Raw genomic sequence first — 15,950 nt, 5'->3', positions numbered from 1 at the left:
AGGTTGTCCAGGTTTACAAGGAACCAACCCCATCTCTAGGAGAGGTGCTTTAGCCGCCTCACTTCACAGATGTAGTGATATCTTCACAGAAGAGGCTCAGAGATACCACAGCCAAGAAATAAGAAGACAGGACCAGAACCCAGGCTCTTTCCTCTTGAATCAACATGAATCAACATGGCCACCCAGGCTACCCACTGCACACTCCAGGGCTCCTCACCACGCAGATTCAGTGTTATAGCACCAAGAGAAATATTATATGGTAGTCCTGTTTTGGAAATACTAGTATGTACCAATCATCCTCTGCCTTCTGCCCATACCAAGGGCCTAACCACAGGGATGATGGCCCCATGGAGCCATCAAGATCCCAGTGCCACCAAGAACAGGGATAACTCTCACACAAAGGGTGGGTCACCACCCTCCTGGATCTAAACAAGCAGTGCAAAGTCATTGGTCAAGGGTATTGTCTTGAAAGACTGTGGTCCCTAATCCAGCCACTTGCTAACTATACAATCTTGGGAACACATAAGTATGTGTTCACACATACATTCCCTAGCTTGTCATTCATGGATGATACGTGCAGCCACTTCTCACCCCTTGTCTTAGTCAGGGTTCCTATTCCTGCACAAAACATCATGCCCAAGAAGCAAGTTAGGGAGTAAAGAGTTTATTCAGCTTACACTTCCACATTGCTGTTCATCACCAAAGGAAATCAGAACTGGAACTCAAGCAGGTCAGGAAGCAGGAGCTGATGCACAGGCCATGGAGGGATGCGTCTTACTGGTTTGCTTCCCCTGGCTTGCTCAGTTTGCTTTCTTATAGATCCAGCCCACGGATGGCACCACCCACAATGGGCCCTCCCACCCTTGAGCACTAATTGAGAAAATGCCTTCCAGCTGGATCTCATGGAGGCATTTCCTCAAGGGAGGCTCCTTTCTCTGTGATAACTTCAGCTTTTGTCAAGTTGACACACAAAACCAGCCAGTATACCCCGGTTCAACTCTTAAGAGGAAACAGAAACGCCTTACCCAGAGAGTGATCTAGGCTCATGATCCCTAACCCACCTCTGCTGTGGTAGATCTTCCTCCTCCTACATCCTAGGGAGTAGTCAAAGCAGGGACTTTATTATCAAAAGTCTCAGTGAGGTTTTTGGTTTTGGTTTGGTTTGGTTGTCTTCTATTAGTTTTTGTTTGGTTGGTTGGTTTGGTTTAGTTTTTGCATACCCTTAGAATATTAACACACTATCTTTCTTGTCTTCTTTTCCCTTGGAAAAGGTTTAAATGGGATGTGAAGAAATTCAAGCCCCACTTCTCCATTAGCCCTGAAGAAGGCTACATCACCTCAGGCACGGAGGTTGCTCTAGAAGTAACCTACCACCCTACTGAGGTAGGGAAGGAGAGTCTCTATAAAAACATCCTCTGCTTCATCCAAGGAGGAACTCCTCTGAGCCTCACCCTGTCTGGAATCTGTGTGGGACCACCTGCTGTAAAAGAGGCAAGTAGACATTGCCTGGAGATGGACCAAAGGCAGGAGTAAGCCCAAGAGAATTCAGTCCTCAACACCGACATCAAACCTTCGGCCCTCCTCCCTGCCCCAGGGACCTTGCATATCCCATACCCACTACTTGAATAATCCTTCTTCCCTCTTGGTTAACTTAATCCATGTTCTTTCTTCGACTTTTGACTCAAGCCTTGTAGCCTCAAAGAGTCTGTCTAGATGAAATTCTGTTACAAGAGCTGTGGGCAGGGACTGGAGGATAGCTCAGCCAGTGAGGGCTTGCCACATGAGCATTCTTTTCCTTCTTGTGGAGCAGGAGGACTTTGAGCCTTGCCTAGCTGGGATGGTGTTTGATTTGAGCTTCAGTGGAATCAAACCAGATGTTGACAGGTGTCTGCAGAAGAGAGACCAGTTAGAAATACCTTCCCTAGATGAAGGGAGACAAGGCAGTGGCTTGGGTGACACGGCTGGCACAGGGGAGAGCAAGAGGTGACCACTGCACAGCTCATGAGTTCAGCTGAGCTGACTGGCCAAGGGGCTTCTGGGACCCACCTGTCTTCATCCCCACAGTGCTGGAGTTGCAGACATATGCCCTGCCACACCAGGCACACCTGGATGCTTGGTTGAACTCCGGTCCTCATCTCTGCACTGAAACAATTTGACTGATACCATGTGTGTAACCACTACACAAGCTAGTTGTGTGCAGCTATAAGGAAAAGGGAAGCTATGCCATTTGTAGAAAAATGTACACAACTCCACCTGAAATAGAAAATGAAATACCTAGTAAATATTTTGACTGAATGGGAGGGGGAACATTGTCCATTGGAATTCAGTATGGGAAATATTTAAAACCTCTCTCTCCACACACTACACACACACGCACACACACACACACACACACACTGTAGCTCTGGACCCTGAAGACAGTTCAGGGGAGATGACATGGACGGTGATTTTCCTGCTTCCTCCAGGTTGTGAATTTCAACTGCCAAGTGCGTTCCAGGCACACACAGACCATCCTGCTCTCAAACCGCTCCAACCAGACCTGGAACCTGCACCCCATCTTTGAGGGTGAGCACTGGGAGGGGCCTGAGTTCATCACCTTGGAGGCCCATCAGCAAAACAAGCCCTACGAGATCACCTACAAACCCCGAACCATGAATCTGGAGAACCGAAAGCACCAGGTAAACTGAGGTCTCCCCACCTGCTTTCTAGCATAGGGGAAGCAAGAAGCTGTGTGGACAGTGGCTAGAAGACCATTTTAGAGCTCAGAGTTAAAAAAAAATACCCAAATAAGGAGTGAGTATCCAGATTATGGGATTATGATCCTCATGGATGATGGGGAGCCATGACAGTTGGCAGGCAGTAGCTTCCCCTCCCTCTTTGCCTACATTTCTCTGAGAACCATGGGGCGTGGCTCTGAAAAGAATCCCAGAGACTAAGCACTGAACAGTTCATACTCAGTTTAAGTGCATCAGTGACGCGATGGTAGCTGTAATAAAAATCAGAAGCGAGCCAATGATGTGGTTCAGCCAGTAAATATGTCCACCACCAAGCTTTACCACCAAGGTTCAAGCCCCCAAGACCAGCATGTTGTAAGGAGAGAACTGACTCTTGTTAATTGTCCTCTGATTTCCATACATACAATGCCATATATGCACATATACACACACATGCACACACACAAGCATACACACACACACAGAAAGAGAGATACATACAAACTTATAGAATGAATGAATGAATGAATGAAATTTAATTTAAGGGCTGGAGAGACAACTCAAAAGTTAAAAGCACTTGCTATTCTTACAGAGGACCTGAGTTCAGTTCCCAATACCTATGTTGAATGGCTCACAAGCATCTGTAATTTCAGTTTCAAGGGGATCCAATGCCCCCTCTGGCCTCTATAGGCCCTACACTCCTCACACACCCACACACAGACACAAAAATCAAAATGAATCTTTTTAAAATCTAATTTTAAATTCAGAAAAGGAAAGTAGCCAGTCTTTGCTCTAAGCAGCAAAGGGTATTCTCTTCAGTCTTCACTGTGTTCAATACAGTGAGCTTCGGTTTCTGTGAGAGACCCTGTCTTAAAGGAATAACATGGAAAGCTATCAAGGAAGACACCCAGTGTCCTCCTCTGGACTCCCGTGTTTACACACAGTTGCACTCATCTACACACCCATGTGTACATCACACCAACACACACACACACCATACACACCAAAAGTCAAAAAAAATTTTAAAGTAGAAGTGTTAGGCTTACTTGCCCCCTCCAGGTCAGATAGATGTCTATTAATAAAGGGTTTACTATGTCATCCTTCTTTGTCACTTCTTCTTCCAAGGGCACTCTCTTTTTCCCACTCCCGGATGGGACTGGCTGGCTATATGCCCTGCATGGGACTGCCGAACTCCCCAAAGCTGTTGCCAATATCTACCGTGAAGTTCCATGCAAGACTCCTTATACGGAGCTCCTGCCAATCAGCAACTGGCTGAACAAGCCCCAGAGGTGAGGGTATGGGGTGAGCCGTCGGGGAGAGAGAAGGGGAGCAGATGGCTTCCATCATCCAACTTGGTCCTTCACCTACAAAGAATGTCAGATTTGGGGGAGTCCGAGACACAGTCTTCAGTGTAGCCCAAGTGTCTCATGAACACAAACCCTGTCTTCTTGTTCAGTGTTGATTCTTACAGATCCTATATCTTACAGACCCTAGAGCACTGCCTCACACAAAATAAATGCTCAATAAATAATAGTTCTGGTGGTCCTAAGGGCCAACATCTTTGTTGTTGTTGAGTGTCTTATAGCCCAAGCTACTAGCCAGAGAAGAGGGTCCCTCAAATTGTGCTTGAAGTAGGAGATAGAAAGGAATACAGGGACTGAAAGAGATCAAGGGCACGTAGCCTCAACCTTTCCTTCCAAAGAGAAGAGACTAGAAGGGGGTCTCCCTGGAGGTGCTTGGCATAGTAGACAAAAAGCTCAGATCTAAGTCCACACCCTGGTTTTGCCAGTAGCTACACATGTTGTCCAAGCGTGTTATCTTCCTTCCTTGGGCCTCTATTTCCTCTTCCATAAAGCAGAGATGTTAATGACACAAACCTTCTAGACATTGTGTCAGCTGAGGATCTGTAAATAACAGAGAGGGACTACTGGGTACCTGGCTCAATAAACGGCAGCTGCTGTCCTTCTTAGTGACAAAACAAAGACTGGAACCACAGACCCACACAATATTCATGAAAGTAAAAGTAGACACAGCCCCTTCCTTCCCACCTTTGGACAGTCTCACTGTCTCTCAGTGTCTCTCGTCGTTTCTTATTGCCTCTCTCCTCTCTCTTGTACTGCTCCAGATTCCGGGTCATTGTGGAAATATTGAAACCAGAGAAGGCAGACCAAAGTGTCACTCTGAAGGGCCTTGATTACATTGATGTTCTGTCTGGCTCCAAGAAAGACTACAAGCTGAACTTCTTTTCCTACAAAGAGGGACTGTACACTGCAAAGGTATTGCCACGTCAAAGGTTCCTCTCCAAAACCCTGGAAGTTTGACCCTGGGGTGTTAGAGAACAGCAGATGCTATCCTCCAGGTGATGTGCATGTGTCCCCTAGTGTTCACTGAGTGCTATGTTGCCTAATCCGTTCATTTGTTTAGGTATCCATTGAGCACACAATGTTCTGTGCTAAGTGCTAGTAACACAGCAATGCTCAAAGCCAGGCACAGTTTCTGTTCTCAAGAAGCACAGTCTGTCCAGCAGAAGAGACAGACATCATTCTGTTACTTTGTAACTTTCAAATGAGATAAGTGCTTTGAAGCAGGGAAGTATGAGTGGATTCAGAGCTCATAGAAGTCAGGCCTGGAGGCTTGAGTGGTGTTTGTTTGTTATACTTAGACAAGGTCTTTAAAAGAATGTATGTAAAAGCCAGGCTGTATAAATAAAATTTGCCACCTAGTAATAATAAGATTAGTGATCCAATATATTTAAAAAGAGCAAAAGCTTGAGTAGATTCTACTTTACAAAATCAACTGCATAAAATCCAGGCATGGTGTCACATACCTGACATGCCAGCACTTAGAAGGTAGAGGCAGGAGGATTAGGCATCCGAGGCCTGCCTCTGGAGTTGGTTACTAGCCTGAGCTACAGGAGACCCTGTCTCAAAAGAAATTTGTTTGAAGTTTCTATTTATGAATGACCAACAAGCACACAGGGCCCACTTCCCCTTTCTTCAGGGAAAAGAATTCTTGACAGATGACCAGAATCAGCCATAGTGGGAGAGGGCTGCTTAGAGCAGTCACAGGTGAGCCCTGAAGTCTCTCCATGCAGGTTACTTCTTGGCACATGACCTTGGGCAAGACACTGAGCTATGTTACACTTCCATTCCCTCATCTATAAAGAATGATGGCATTGCAGATGCATTGTGGGATTGTGTAGCCTGGCAAATGCTAATCCTCCAGCAAGCATTAGATACTGTCTGTCATTCTCGATAACAACTCTGGCAGCAACAGCAGTAGGCATGAAGCCCATCCCAGCTTGAAGGTCTGAGGTCTCCCTTGGTCTCTGGGATTACCTAGCTGTTCCCACTGGCAAAATGCTGACAATGGGCCAAGCTGCTCCAAAGTGTCTTCTGAAGCAAAACAAGGTTCTTAAGTCATCTCTTGCCTGAAGAAAAAAAAAGCCAGACTACATCCCCTAAAGAGAAAGGCTGCCTGGCAGGGATCAGACTGGCAGGTCATGCCACCCCAGTACCTTACCTCATGTGCCCAGCAAAGCTCTCAGACAGCAAGACCCTGGGCTAACCTTTGCTCTCCCCTGCTTCTTCCTTGCCATGTGAACACAGGTGATCTTCCGGAATGAGGTGACCAACGAGTTCTTGTATTACACTGTGAGTTTCAGGGTCACCCCTTCTGGCATCATAAAAACCATCCAGATGACAAGCCCAGTCCGCCAGAGTGTATCAGCCTCCATCAAGTTGGAGAACCCCCTGCCCTACTCGGTGACCTTCTCAACAGAATGCAAGTTGAGTGACATCAGCCTGCCTTCCCAGTTTGCCGTGCCTCCAAACTCTGAGGTAGGCCCTGGCTGCCAGGGGACTCTTAAGGGTTATCACAGTGGCTTCTGCCCATGGAGCCTCTGGGTCTGCGTTCTGCATAGCTTGAGTATGGGCCAGTCCTGATAGAGAGCAAGGAGAATGACAAGGAACAGGCAGCCTCATCTTCTTTTCTTCTGCAGCTAAAGTCTTTATGTGAACTAGGGACACTTGGCTTTGGTGTGGATAGGTACAATGGACTTCTGTATAATGACTTTGTCTATTGATTGTTCACCTTCTTCAAACTAAAGGGAAAACATCTTTTTTTGCTAATTATAAAAGTAGCACAGGGCAGGAAGTGTGCCTTAGTGGCCGAGTGCTTGCCCCGCATGCATGGGGTATCCTGGGTCCGATCCCCCAATTCACACACACACACACACACACACACACACACACACACACACACAAAGTAGCATGGATCTTAGTGTGCAAAGGATAGCAAGGTGTGAAAAGTATCAGGATAAAATACACACATACATATAAACACACATACATATACTTACATTCACAAACACATATATACGTACATACACACCTATAAATACATATACATACCCACACATATACACATGAGCCACACGCACACATATTTATGTGCATACACATGTACACACACATAAATACGTATATATACACATATATACACATGCCCACACATAATACACATGTAGCAAACACATATTTATATGAACATACACGTACATACGCATGCTTAGACACTGGTTGCTGTACTTGTTTATTCACAGAGTACTCTAAAGAGACACACAGAACCTCTGACTGTGGCTAAGAGGATATGAGCCAGGAGAAAATGGACTTTCCTATCAATTCATCCTTCTAAGACTCACTGTCTAAATTTTATTGATATCCCCACTCTAACTTTCCTCCCCAGCCCTTGTCCAACTCTGCCTGTCCCCTCCACTACTCCAGTTCTTCCTTTGCCTCCGGGATCTAGGTTAGTTTTCTCTGCACTCCTGCCCATTGTTAGTGGGATTTAATCTGTCTTTTGTCTCCTGTGTGTTTGGTGTGATCAAGTAAGCTCTACTCAGAGATTTCTCTCCAGCAGGGCTGTCTTAGAAGTAGTCTTGGCCATTTCTGGTGGGTGGTGTTTTGCTTTAAGTTGGGTTGGGTGGGCTTCTTTGAGACAGAGTCTCACTGGGTCTCCCAGGATGGGTCTTCCCATGATCTTCCCATCTTTGTCGTGGCACTTGCCCAGCGCAGGCTCTAGTTTTGAGCAATCAAACGTTCTCTACTGCCCCCACTAGGCTAATCCTATGACAACACCTCAGAGTTAAACTGAAACCAACCCTCCAGCTCCCTCTGCACTTGTCAGATTATCCCAAGTTTTCTAGGTTTTCCCCTCAATTCAGGGGTGAATGAGCTGGGTTCTCTGGCTCTCAGTGTTGATGATCCCAATGAAGCAGGGTCTACAATGACACCAGGCTCGTGGTGTTTGGCTCTCCCAGCTCACGTTTGAGTTTGAAGTCACCTTCACTCTCGAATTTGTTATAGACGTTAGCTTGTTCTTGTTATTCTGAGCCTAGCTGATCTCCATCTCTGGGAATAGGGTAGGTATCTGAGGAGAAGCCAAACAGTGCTGTAACTACTATTCTCCTCTTAGTCCAAAACTAGAGAACTGGTTTCAGTGTATAACATGAGTAGAAGATTCACTTTGTTCTCCAAGTCAATGAGTCATCCCAGACTGACTAAGCTTTTCATATGGAATTGAGCATGGTGGCAGATGCCTGCAATCCCAGCACTGGAGAGGTACAGGAAGGAGATCAGAAGATCAAGTTCATTCTCAGCTATGTATGAGTTTGAGACCAACTTAAGTCATTTGAGACCCTCTCTCAAAAATAAATAATGAAAATAAAACCCATCTTATCTTTTCCTTTCTGTTCTGCAGAAGCATTTATAAAATCAACCAAGCTTCTCCATGCATGGGTCTGTTCTAGCTCCTCTTAGATAAAGTGACTTCTGTTCTCATGCCAACACATCTGTGTCTTATCCACATCTCCTTAGAGAAGGGCTGGTTGTAAGTAAAGCTGCAGTCACCGAGTGTTAACTCTGGTGATAGTTTATAGGCTTGTTACTATTCAGGATGTCGCCAGCTATTCTTGACTCTTTATTTCTATCCAAATTTTGAAGCCAAGTTGCTCAGAAAAAAAATAAAGGCAAAGAAAAAAACTTGGGATTTTGAATGGAACTCTATCAAACCTGTAAATCATTTTAAGAATCACGTCTCTGTTATCTGGTGATCCATAACAATTATACTCCAACTTAGCATCTTGTCAAACAGCAAGTGCTTGCTCTCTGTATGGATCTGACAATAGTATTGCAGGTGTGGCAGCTTGGCTGGGTGGTCCTTGCTCAGGGGTCTCTCAGGAGGCTAGAGTCAAGCAGTCATCCAGGTGTCTAGTCACCCCACACCTGAGACTAGATACTCTGCTTCCAGAGTCCAGCATGCGGTTGCTGGGAAGGCTTTTAGCTCCCTGTGGGTGGTTGGCTAGGGCCTCATTTAGTCATCATGTGAACCTCTTCTTAGAGCGTTTTCCAACATGGCCCACTTCCCAAGAGTGAAAGATGTAAGGGAAAGGACTAGCCTTGTAAGGGAGAACAGAAAAGACAAGACAAGTTTGCAGGCATGCTCCTTCACTGCCTAATCTCAAGAGTGATGTGCTTGCACTTTATCTACTAAGCCCTCTACTCAACCCTTACCTAGAATTTCTTTAAGGAAGAAAACAATTAGAAGCTCTGGGGTTTATACCCCAAGCCTTGTGCATTCCTGGAAAGCTTTATCCTACTGAGCTACAAATCCATTGCCCCCATCCCACCTCACCCCTGCTTTTTTGAGACAACTCAGGCTGTCCTGGAACTCATCCTCTAAACCAGACGGGTTTTGATCTTGTTCTCCTTCTATCTCAGACTGTCAGTAGCTAGAGCAAAGAAAGTTTGACTATGATTTTTTTTTTAATGGTGGGAATTCGATTCAGGGCCTTAGGCATGCCAGGCTAAGCTATACTTGTTTTTGCATTTGTCTATTCATGTCCCGTTTTATTATAAAACTATTTTTGTATTATGTTTCTTTTGATAAACATCTATGGCTTTAGTGATAACCCCTTTTATTCTAATTATTTTTCAATAAGAATCGTTTGTTTTTATTTTTAAGTACCTTAGTGATGTACACATACATGTCTGCATGTGGGTCTGTGCACATAAGTGCAGGTGCCTGAAAAGGTTAGACATGTTGGATCCCTAAGGAGATAGACCTACAGTGGTTACAAGCTACCTGACATGGGTTCTGGGACTTGAACCCTGTTCCTTTGGAAAAACAGTATGCGTTCTAAACTGATGAGCCATCTCCCCAGCCCGTGTTTGTTTTGTGTTTTTTTCAATAGCTACTCACAGTAAAACATTTCAAGCTTTATAGAAGTATACGAAATAGAAAGTTTAAAGCTCCATACTCACTTCCCCTAAATGTAACACCAAAACCAGCTGTTCTTACAGACTCTTTTCTACAAGCGAACAACAAAAAACAGGCCAGCAAAGTGGCTCAGTGGGTAGAGGCTCTTGCACATGGGCCTGACAACTTGAGTTTTGGTCCTTGGATCCCAGGATCAAAGCAGGAGAGAACCAGTTCTAGAAAGCTTCCCTCTAACCAGTCCACATGTGCATACAAACAAATTAATTTTGAATCAAAAAGTATGAGCTTTATATACATTTTTTGCAGACCTCCTGTCTTAGTTAGGGTTTACTGCTGTGAACAGACACCATGACCAAGACAGCTCTTACAAGGACAACATTTAATTGGGGCTGGCTTACAGATTCAGTGGTTCAGTCCAGTATCATCAAGGTGAGAACATGACCACATCCAGGCAGCATGGTGCAGGAAGAGCTGAGAGTTCTACATCTTCATCTGAAGGCTGTTAGGAAAAGACTGGCTTCCAGGCAGCTTGGATGAGGTTCTTAAAGCCCACGACCACAGTGCCACACCTACTCCAACAAGGCCACACCTACTCCAACAGGGCCACACCTTCTAATAATGCCACACCCTGGACCAAGCATATACAAACCATCACACCTCCTTTCTTTCCCTTACCATAGCAACACCTCTTATTACAATTCTATTCCTTCTTTTGTGGCTGTATAATATTCCACTGGGATGGGAAGACTCTAAGTCATTTAACCAGTCTTCTACAAGGAGTGCATTTGAGTCATTCTCTCTGTGCTATTATAAAGAATGCCCTTTGGTTCTTGTTTTGTTTTGTAAGAATAAGTGAAAGAGACTGTTTCCCCTCTAGAAAAGATAGAACCCAGAAAGCTTTTGTTCTGAGAATGACTGTATGCAAAGAAGGGTCTGGGTGACCTTTAACCGCCTGTTGCTTTCCATAAATGTGCTTCCCTAGGAAGGGGCCGATGCCTGTTTCTTAGATTCAAATTTGGAATGGAAAAAAAATACCTGGAACAGAGAAAGCTAGAGGGGGATGAAAGGGAGTGAGAATGGGCTAACCTGGGCTGAAATTCCCCAGCTCAGGGTCAGCTTCAGTATTTGTATGTGAAGCATCATTTTCGCCATCACCTTCTGTGAGACCTCAGGTAGGTCAGTCAGTGGGAGAGGATGGGTCAGACTTCCAACGTGACAAGAGCCTCCGTCTTCTCTTCCAGGGAACATTCTCATTTGAATTCCAGCCCCTGAAAGCTGGAGAGATCTGTGGGAGACTGACCTTGCACAACAGTGATTTGGGTTACTACCAGTACGAGCTTGCTCTGAAGGCCTTGCCTGCACCTCCCGAGAAACCCGTCCACTTCCAGACCGTTCTTGGCAGCAGCCAGAGCATCCTAGCAAAGTTCACCAATTATACCCGGCTGAAGACAGAGTACTACTGCAAGGTGAGCAGACTGTAGGGTGAGCAGGCTTCAGGGCTGCAGGGTGAGCAGGCTGCAGGGCGAGCGAGAGGAATACAGGGTTAGCAGCCCTTCCCTTGTCAGAAGTCTGGGTTCAAAACTAATGAAAGGCCCAGAACTGTAGTGCATTCTTATAATCCCAGCTCACAGGAGGTGGCAGGAGGAGATCATGAATTTGAGACCATCCTAGACTTCATAGTGAATTCTAGGTCAATGCCTAGCGTATAGAAGGGTGTCTCCAAGGGTTCAGAGATATGAAATTCAGAGACAGCCAGGCACAGTCATAGTGACCTTCACCTTGGAGAACTGAATCTCGCCTAGAAACAGGTGGTCCCAGAACCTGGGCTCTTCCTCTACAAACTGTCTGCTGTGTTAAGCTGGGGTTGAGGAGGGAGACTGCTTCCCACACTGTGTTCAAGGGGGCAATAAAGGAAGTCAGTTTCACTTGGCATAGTGAGTATAGGCTGTGGGATCAGACATGAATTTGAATCCTAATCCATCACTCCGAACGAGTAATTTGTTTATTCTCTCTAAACTATAAATGGAGATAATAGCCCTGTGTCAGCCATTTCCCGTTACTATAAATGAAAGCCAGAGACTGTCTAATTTATAAAAAGTAGACAGACAGACAGACAGACAGACAGACAGACAGACAGAGGTTTACTCGGCTCACAAGTCTGGAAGCTGAGTGGTCTAAGATCAGAGGACTATATCTGGTAAGTGCTTCCCCAAGAAGTCCCAAACTCATAATGGGTGAATCTAAGATAGGGAGGGGAGTGGGGTGAGACAGGACTGGTTTCTATGAACAGATACACTCTCAAACGATTAGCCCAATCGATATGTTAATCCGTGGATAGATTCACTCATACAAGAGGCTGCCGTCATGACCTAGTCTTCTCTTAGAGATCCCAAATCTTTATTATCTCATCATGGAGATTAATTTTCAACATGAGTTTGAGTGATGACATTCAAACCATAGAAGCCTGTGACCTGCAGCCTCACAGGGATACTACCAGCACTGATGTACATGTGTGCGTGAAATATGTCTGCAACACCATCTCCTTAGCACGTAGCCCATAGCAAGCATTCCATATACTTTAGCCACTGTAGCAGTTAGAGTCTAAGTTGGAAAACGGAAATAACAGCAAATTGGAGAGTCAGTCTGTCACCGTCACTCGGGGAGCCTGCGAAAGAACAAATCCTATCTCAAATGCTTCTGGTCAGAGCATCTGGGACTCATGGACAATTAAATGTGCTAGGATGCAAATGGTACCTTTCAGTCTTGTCCAAGCCGGAATGCATGCCCTGTCTTCCATGTGAATGAAGGGAGAGAAAAACTAGGTATGAAGAACAGTTTCAGTCCCTCCCCCAGCATTATCTAGCTATATGTCTTAAGGTGCACTGTTAACATCTCTTGGCCTCAGTTTCTTAGTAGCCAAGTTGGGGTAATGATAAGTAATACTTAACTGCAAAAACCTCAGCTCCACAATGAATAGGACGTTACATTACAGCTTGCCCAGCCTCACACAAACACAAGTTCTTTGCTGTCCTAGAATGGAAGGGCTTGGTTTGGGTTCCTGATAGTCCCTTTAGGATCCTGTGTGAGTCAAGGTACTTTGTTTCCCTTTCAGACTGACTGTCCCGACTTCCACACAGAAAAAATTATTAACGCAGCCCCAGGAGCCCAGGGTGGCACTGAAGTCAGCGTGGAAGTCGTCTTTGAGCCCAACCATCTGGGTGAGACCAAAGGCATCCTGTGCCTGTCATCACTCATAGGTGGGGAATATATCATCCCACTCTTTGGAATTGCTCTGCCCCCCAAACCTCAAGGACCCTTCCTAATCAGAGCAGGATACAACATCATCATCCCCTTCAAGAACATCTTCCTGCATCCAACGAGCTTCTCCTTCATTGTGGAGAACCCAGCCTTCACCATCCGGGCTGCAGAAACCGTACGGTCTAAGAAGATCAACAACATCACAGTCTTCTTTGAGGGGAACCCGTCGGGCAGTAAAACCCCTATCACCACTAAGCTGATTGTCACCTGCCCTCAGTGTGAAGGCACAGAATCCGGACTCAAATGGGTTTATTATCTGAAGGGGATCACCCCTTAAATCACAATGGCGTCAACTGGCAGCTGTCCTCTCAGCCTATGAGTCATGCCTCACGATGTCCCAGCAAAGAATAGGGAAGAAAAGGGGAATTCTCCAAGGACTTTCTTGTATGTGTTTAATTGTAGGAGAAGTGATTTCTATGTTATATTTTACAAATACAGATGTGAAATTTATAATCCACATTAAAATTTATAGTGGCACACAGCAGATTTAGATTCAGGCTAAATGAATCATGGAAGGTCTCAATAGCTGCGCTCCCCACACTTAAGCACTCTGAAGTGACCCCAAATTGTAAGGAGGCATGGGTAGCAAACTCAGGACGTTCACACAGCACTTACAAGTGTCCACTGCAAGGAGCAGCTGACTCTTCTTAAAATGTCATCACCCCCAGATATGACTGTATTTTGATTCGATGCCATTTCTGCTTTCTCATAAAAGCCAAAGAAGTGGCATCTTTGTAGTGATGAACAGGTCACACTAAGAGGACTTGGGGATTATGGCCCTCACTCTACCTCCCTCACCATTTCTCTTGTATTCTATACCATCAGCCTCCAGATCCCATGTCTCTTGCCTGCAGGAGGTAAGTCCTCATTGGAATTTGGATCCTGGAGAATCCCAATAGAGACCCCCTCCTCCCCTCCCCAGCTATGGGTACAGCAGTCAGCCGGAGGACGCTGGTTCTCTGTTCATCTGTACACATCCTCCCACCTAATTCTCACCTAAAACCTACTCTCCCCAAATGCGGGTTGAATTGGGCTGAGGTGGAGCATGGTTAGTATATATTCTTATACATATATGCACATAACATTGCAGGGTGTGAACAGGGACCACTCAGCAAAAGTGTTCGCTCATGTGTGTGAGTTCGTCTTAGTCAGGAATCCTATCCACGGTAAGGACCTCCTTCCAATTTGATATGTTCGAATCTGCCACTATGTCACATGCTCTTAAAGAGTGGCCACATAGGTGAGTGTCTTTCCTGTATGCCCCTCAGGAAGGTCCACCCACACAAAGATGTGGGGCACCTACCTCAGTCCAAAGCCCTAACTCCACATCTACCTCTTTTCCCCAGGGGCTCCTAGTGTGTGTTATTAGGACCACCAGCCTATGGGGGCCACGTGTTGAATCAATGTGATTAAACACTGGCCTTAGCGTAGATTTGCTTCTACAGATGCCTAACTCTCATCAAGCATCCCAGCCTCCTCTGGCTTATTTTATTCCAGGCAGCCCCTGGCAAGAGAGAGGAGAAGTATGAAAGCAGATAGCCACTGGGAATGAAGTCTCTTAAGAAGTAGATGTCCAAAATGGTCCCTGGACCATCCCCAGAAGCCGTGCCTGGAAACTTACCAAAGAGTCAAATTCTCACACTCCAGCATAGGCTTGTTGAGTTAGAAATTGTGGGATACAACCCAACAATGTGCCTTTTAATAAGCCCAGTACCTATTATAGGCATGGGGGGGATGGTTTAGGGGTTCTCTTTGGTTGGTTGGTTGGTTGGTTGGTTGGTTGGTTGGTTGGTTGGCTGGCTGGCTGGCTGGCTGGCTGGTTGGTTGGTTGGTTGGTTGGGGTTTGCTTGCTTTGGCTCTTTTGACACAGGATCTCAACAGTAGCTCAAGTCAGCTTTGGACTCCATTGCTCTTGCCCCAGACAAGAGTGGATTACAGTGTTTGGTACCACACTGACTTAAATGGTGGTGCTGTGTGTGTATGTGCATGTACACACACACACACACACACACACACGCAAGGAGGTCAGAGGAGAGCCTTCAGCCCTTGCCTTCTACCTAAAGACAGAGTCTCTCTTGTTCACTTCTCCTTGTGCCAGGCCAGCTGGCCTGTGAGATACAGAGGTTCTCCTGTATTAGCCTCCCATGTCCCAGTGCTGGTATGCTGGGATTGTGTGCACTACTGTCTCCAGTCTTTAGTTAGGTTCTTAAATTCAAAATTAGATTATCAGACTTGTGCAGCAAGTGGTTTGTCCTTAAAGGCAGGAACCTCCATTTTTTTGTACCCCATCAAACCTCAGCCAATACATGCTGCGCATAACAAGTGCCAAGCTAAGTTTTTCTTATAATGCTTCTAAACTCAGACTTATAGTTCATAACCAATTCATTTCATAGTCAATAAAGATACTACTAATAGGGACCAGCGATGGCTCAGCAGGCACAGGCAGTTACTGCCCCGCCTAACAACCTGAATTCAATGCCAAGGACCCACATGGGAGAAGAGAACTGACTCTTGAAAGTTGTCCTTTGACTTCCACTCATGTATCATGACGTGTATGCCTATAGACACACACATGAGCATGTAATAATGTCATAAAACAATTTTTAAAAGATATAAATCATAGGCATAAAGCCAAAACTT

General features: G+C 45.5%; 1 protein-coding gene across 1 annotated transcript in view; it reads left to right on the top strand.

Annotated features, from left to right (window-relative positions):
* The window catches only part of Hydin (HYDIN axonemal central pair apparatus protein), a 342,846-nt gene extending 329,259 nt beyond the window's left edge, over nucleotides 1–13,587 (top strand). The window contains exons 78-84 of the mRNA XM_028768759.1: nucleotides 1,272–1,491; nucleotides 2,466–2,678; nucleotides 3,840–4,003; nucleotides 4,840–4,990; nucleotides 6,323–6,553; nucleotides 11,234–11,458; nucleotides 13,105–13,587. Of these exons, the coding sequence (XP_028624592.1) occupies nucleotides 1,272–1,491; nucleotides 2,466–2,678; nucleotides 3,840–4,003; nucleotides 4,840–4,990; nucleotides 6,323–6,553; nucleotides 11,234–11,458; nucleotides 13,105–13,587 (1,687 nt within the window). The remainder of the gene's footprint in view (nucleotides 1–1,271; nucleotides 1,492–2,465; nucleotides 2,679–3,839; nucleotides 4,004–4,839; nucleotides 4,991–6,322; nucleotides 6,554–11,233; nucleotides 11,459–13,104) is intronic.
* The last annotated feature ends 2,363 nt before the right edge of the window (nucleotides 13,588–15,950 follow it).

The sequence above is a fragment of the Grammomys surdaster genome, unplaced genomic scaffold (assembly GCF_004785775.1).
Source record: "Grammomys surdaster isolate TR1022 unplaced genomic scaffold, NIH_TR_1.0 187, whole genome shotgun sequence".
In the NCBI taxonomy this organism is placed as follows: domain Eukaryota; kingdom Metazoa; phylum Chordata; class Mammalia; order Rodentia; family Muridae; genus Grammomys; species Grammomys surdaster.
The sequence above is the reverse complement of the archived record's forward strand: the minus strand, read 5'-3'. Positions and strand labels throughout refer to the sequence as shown.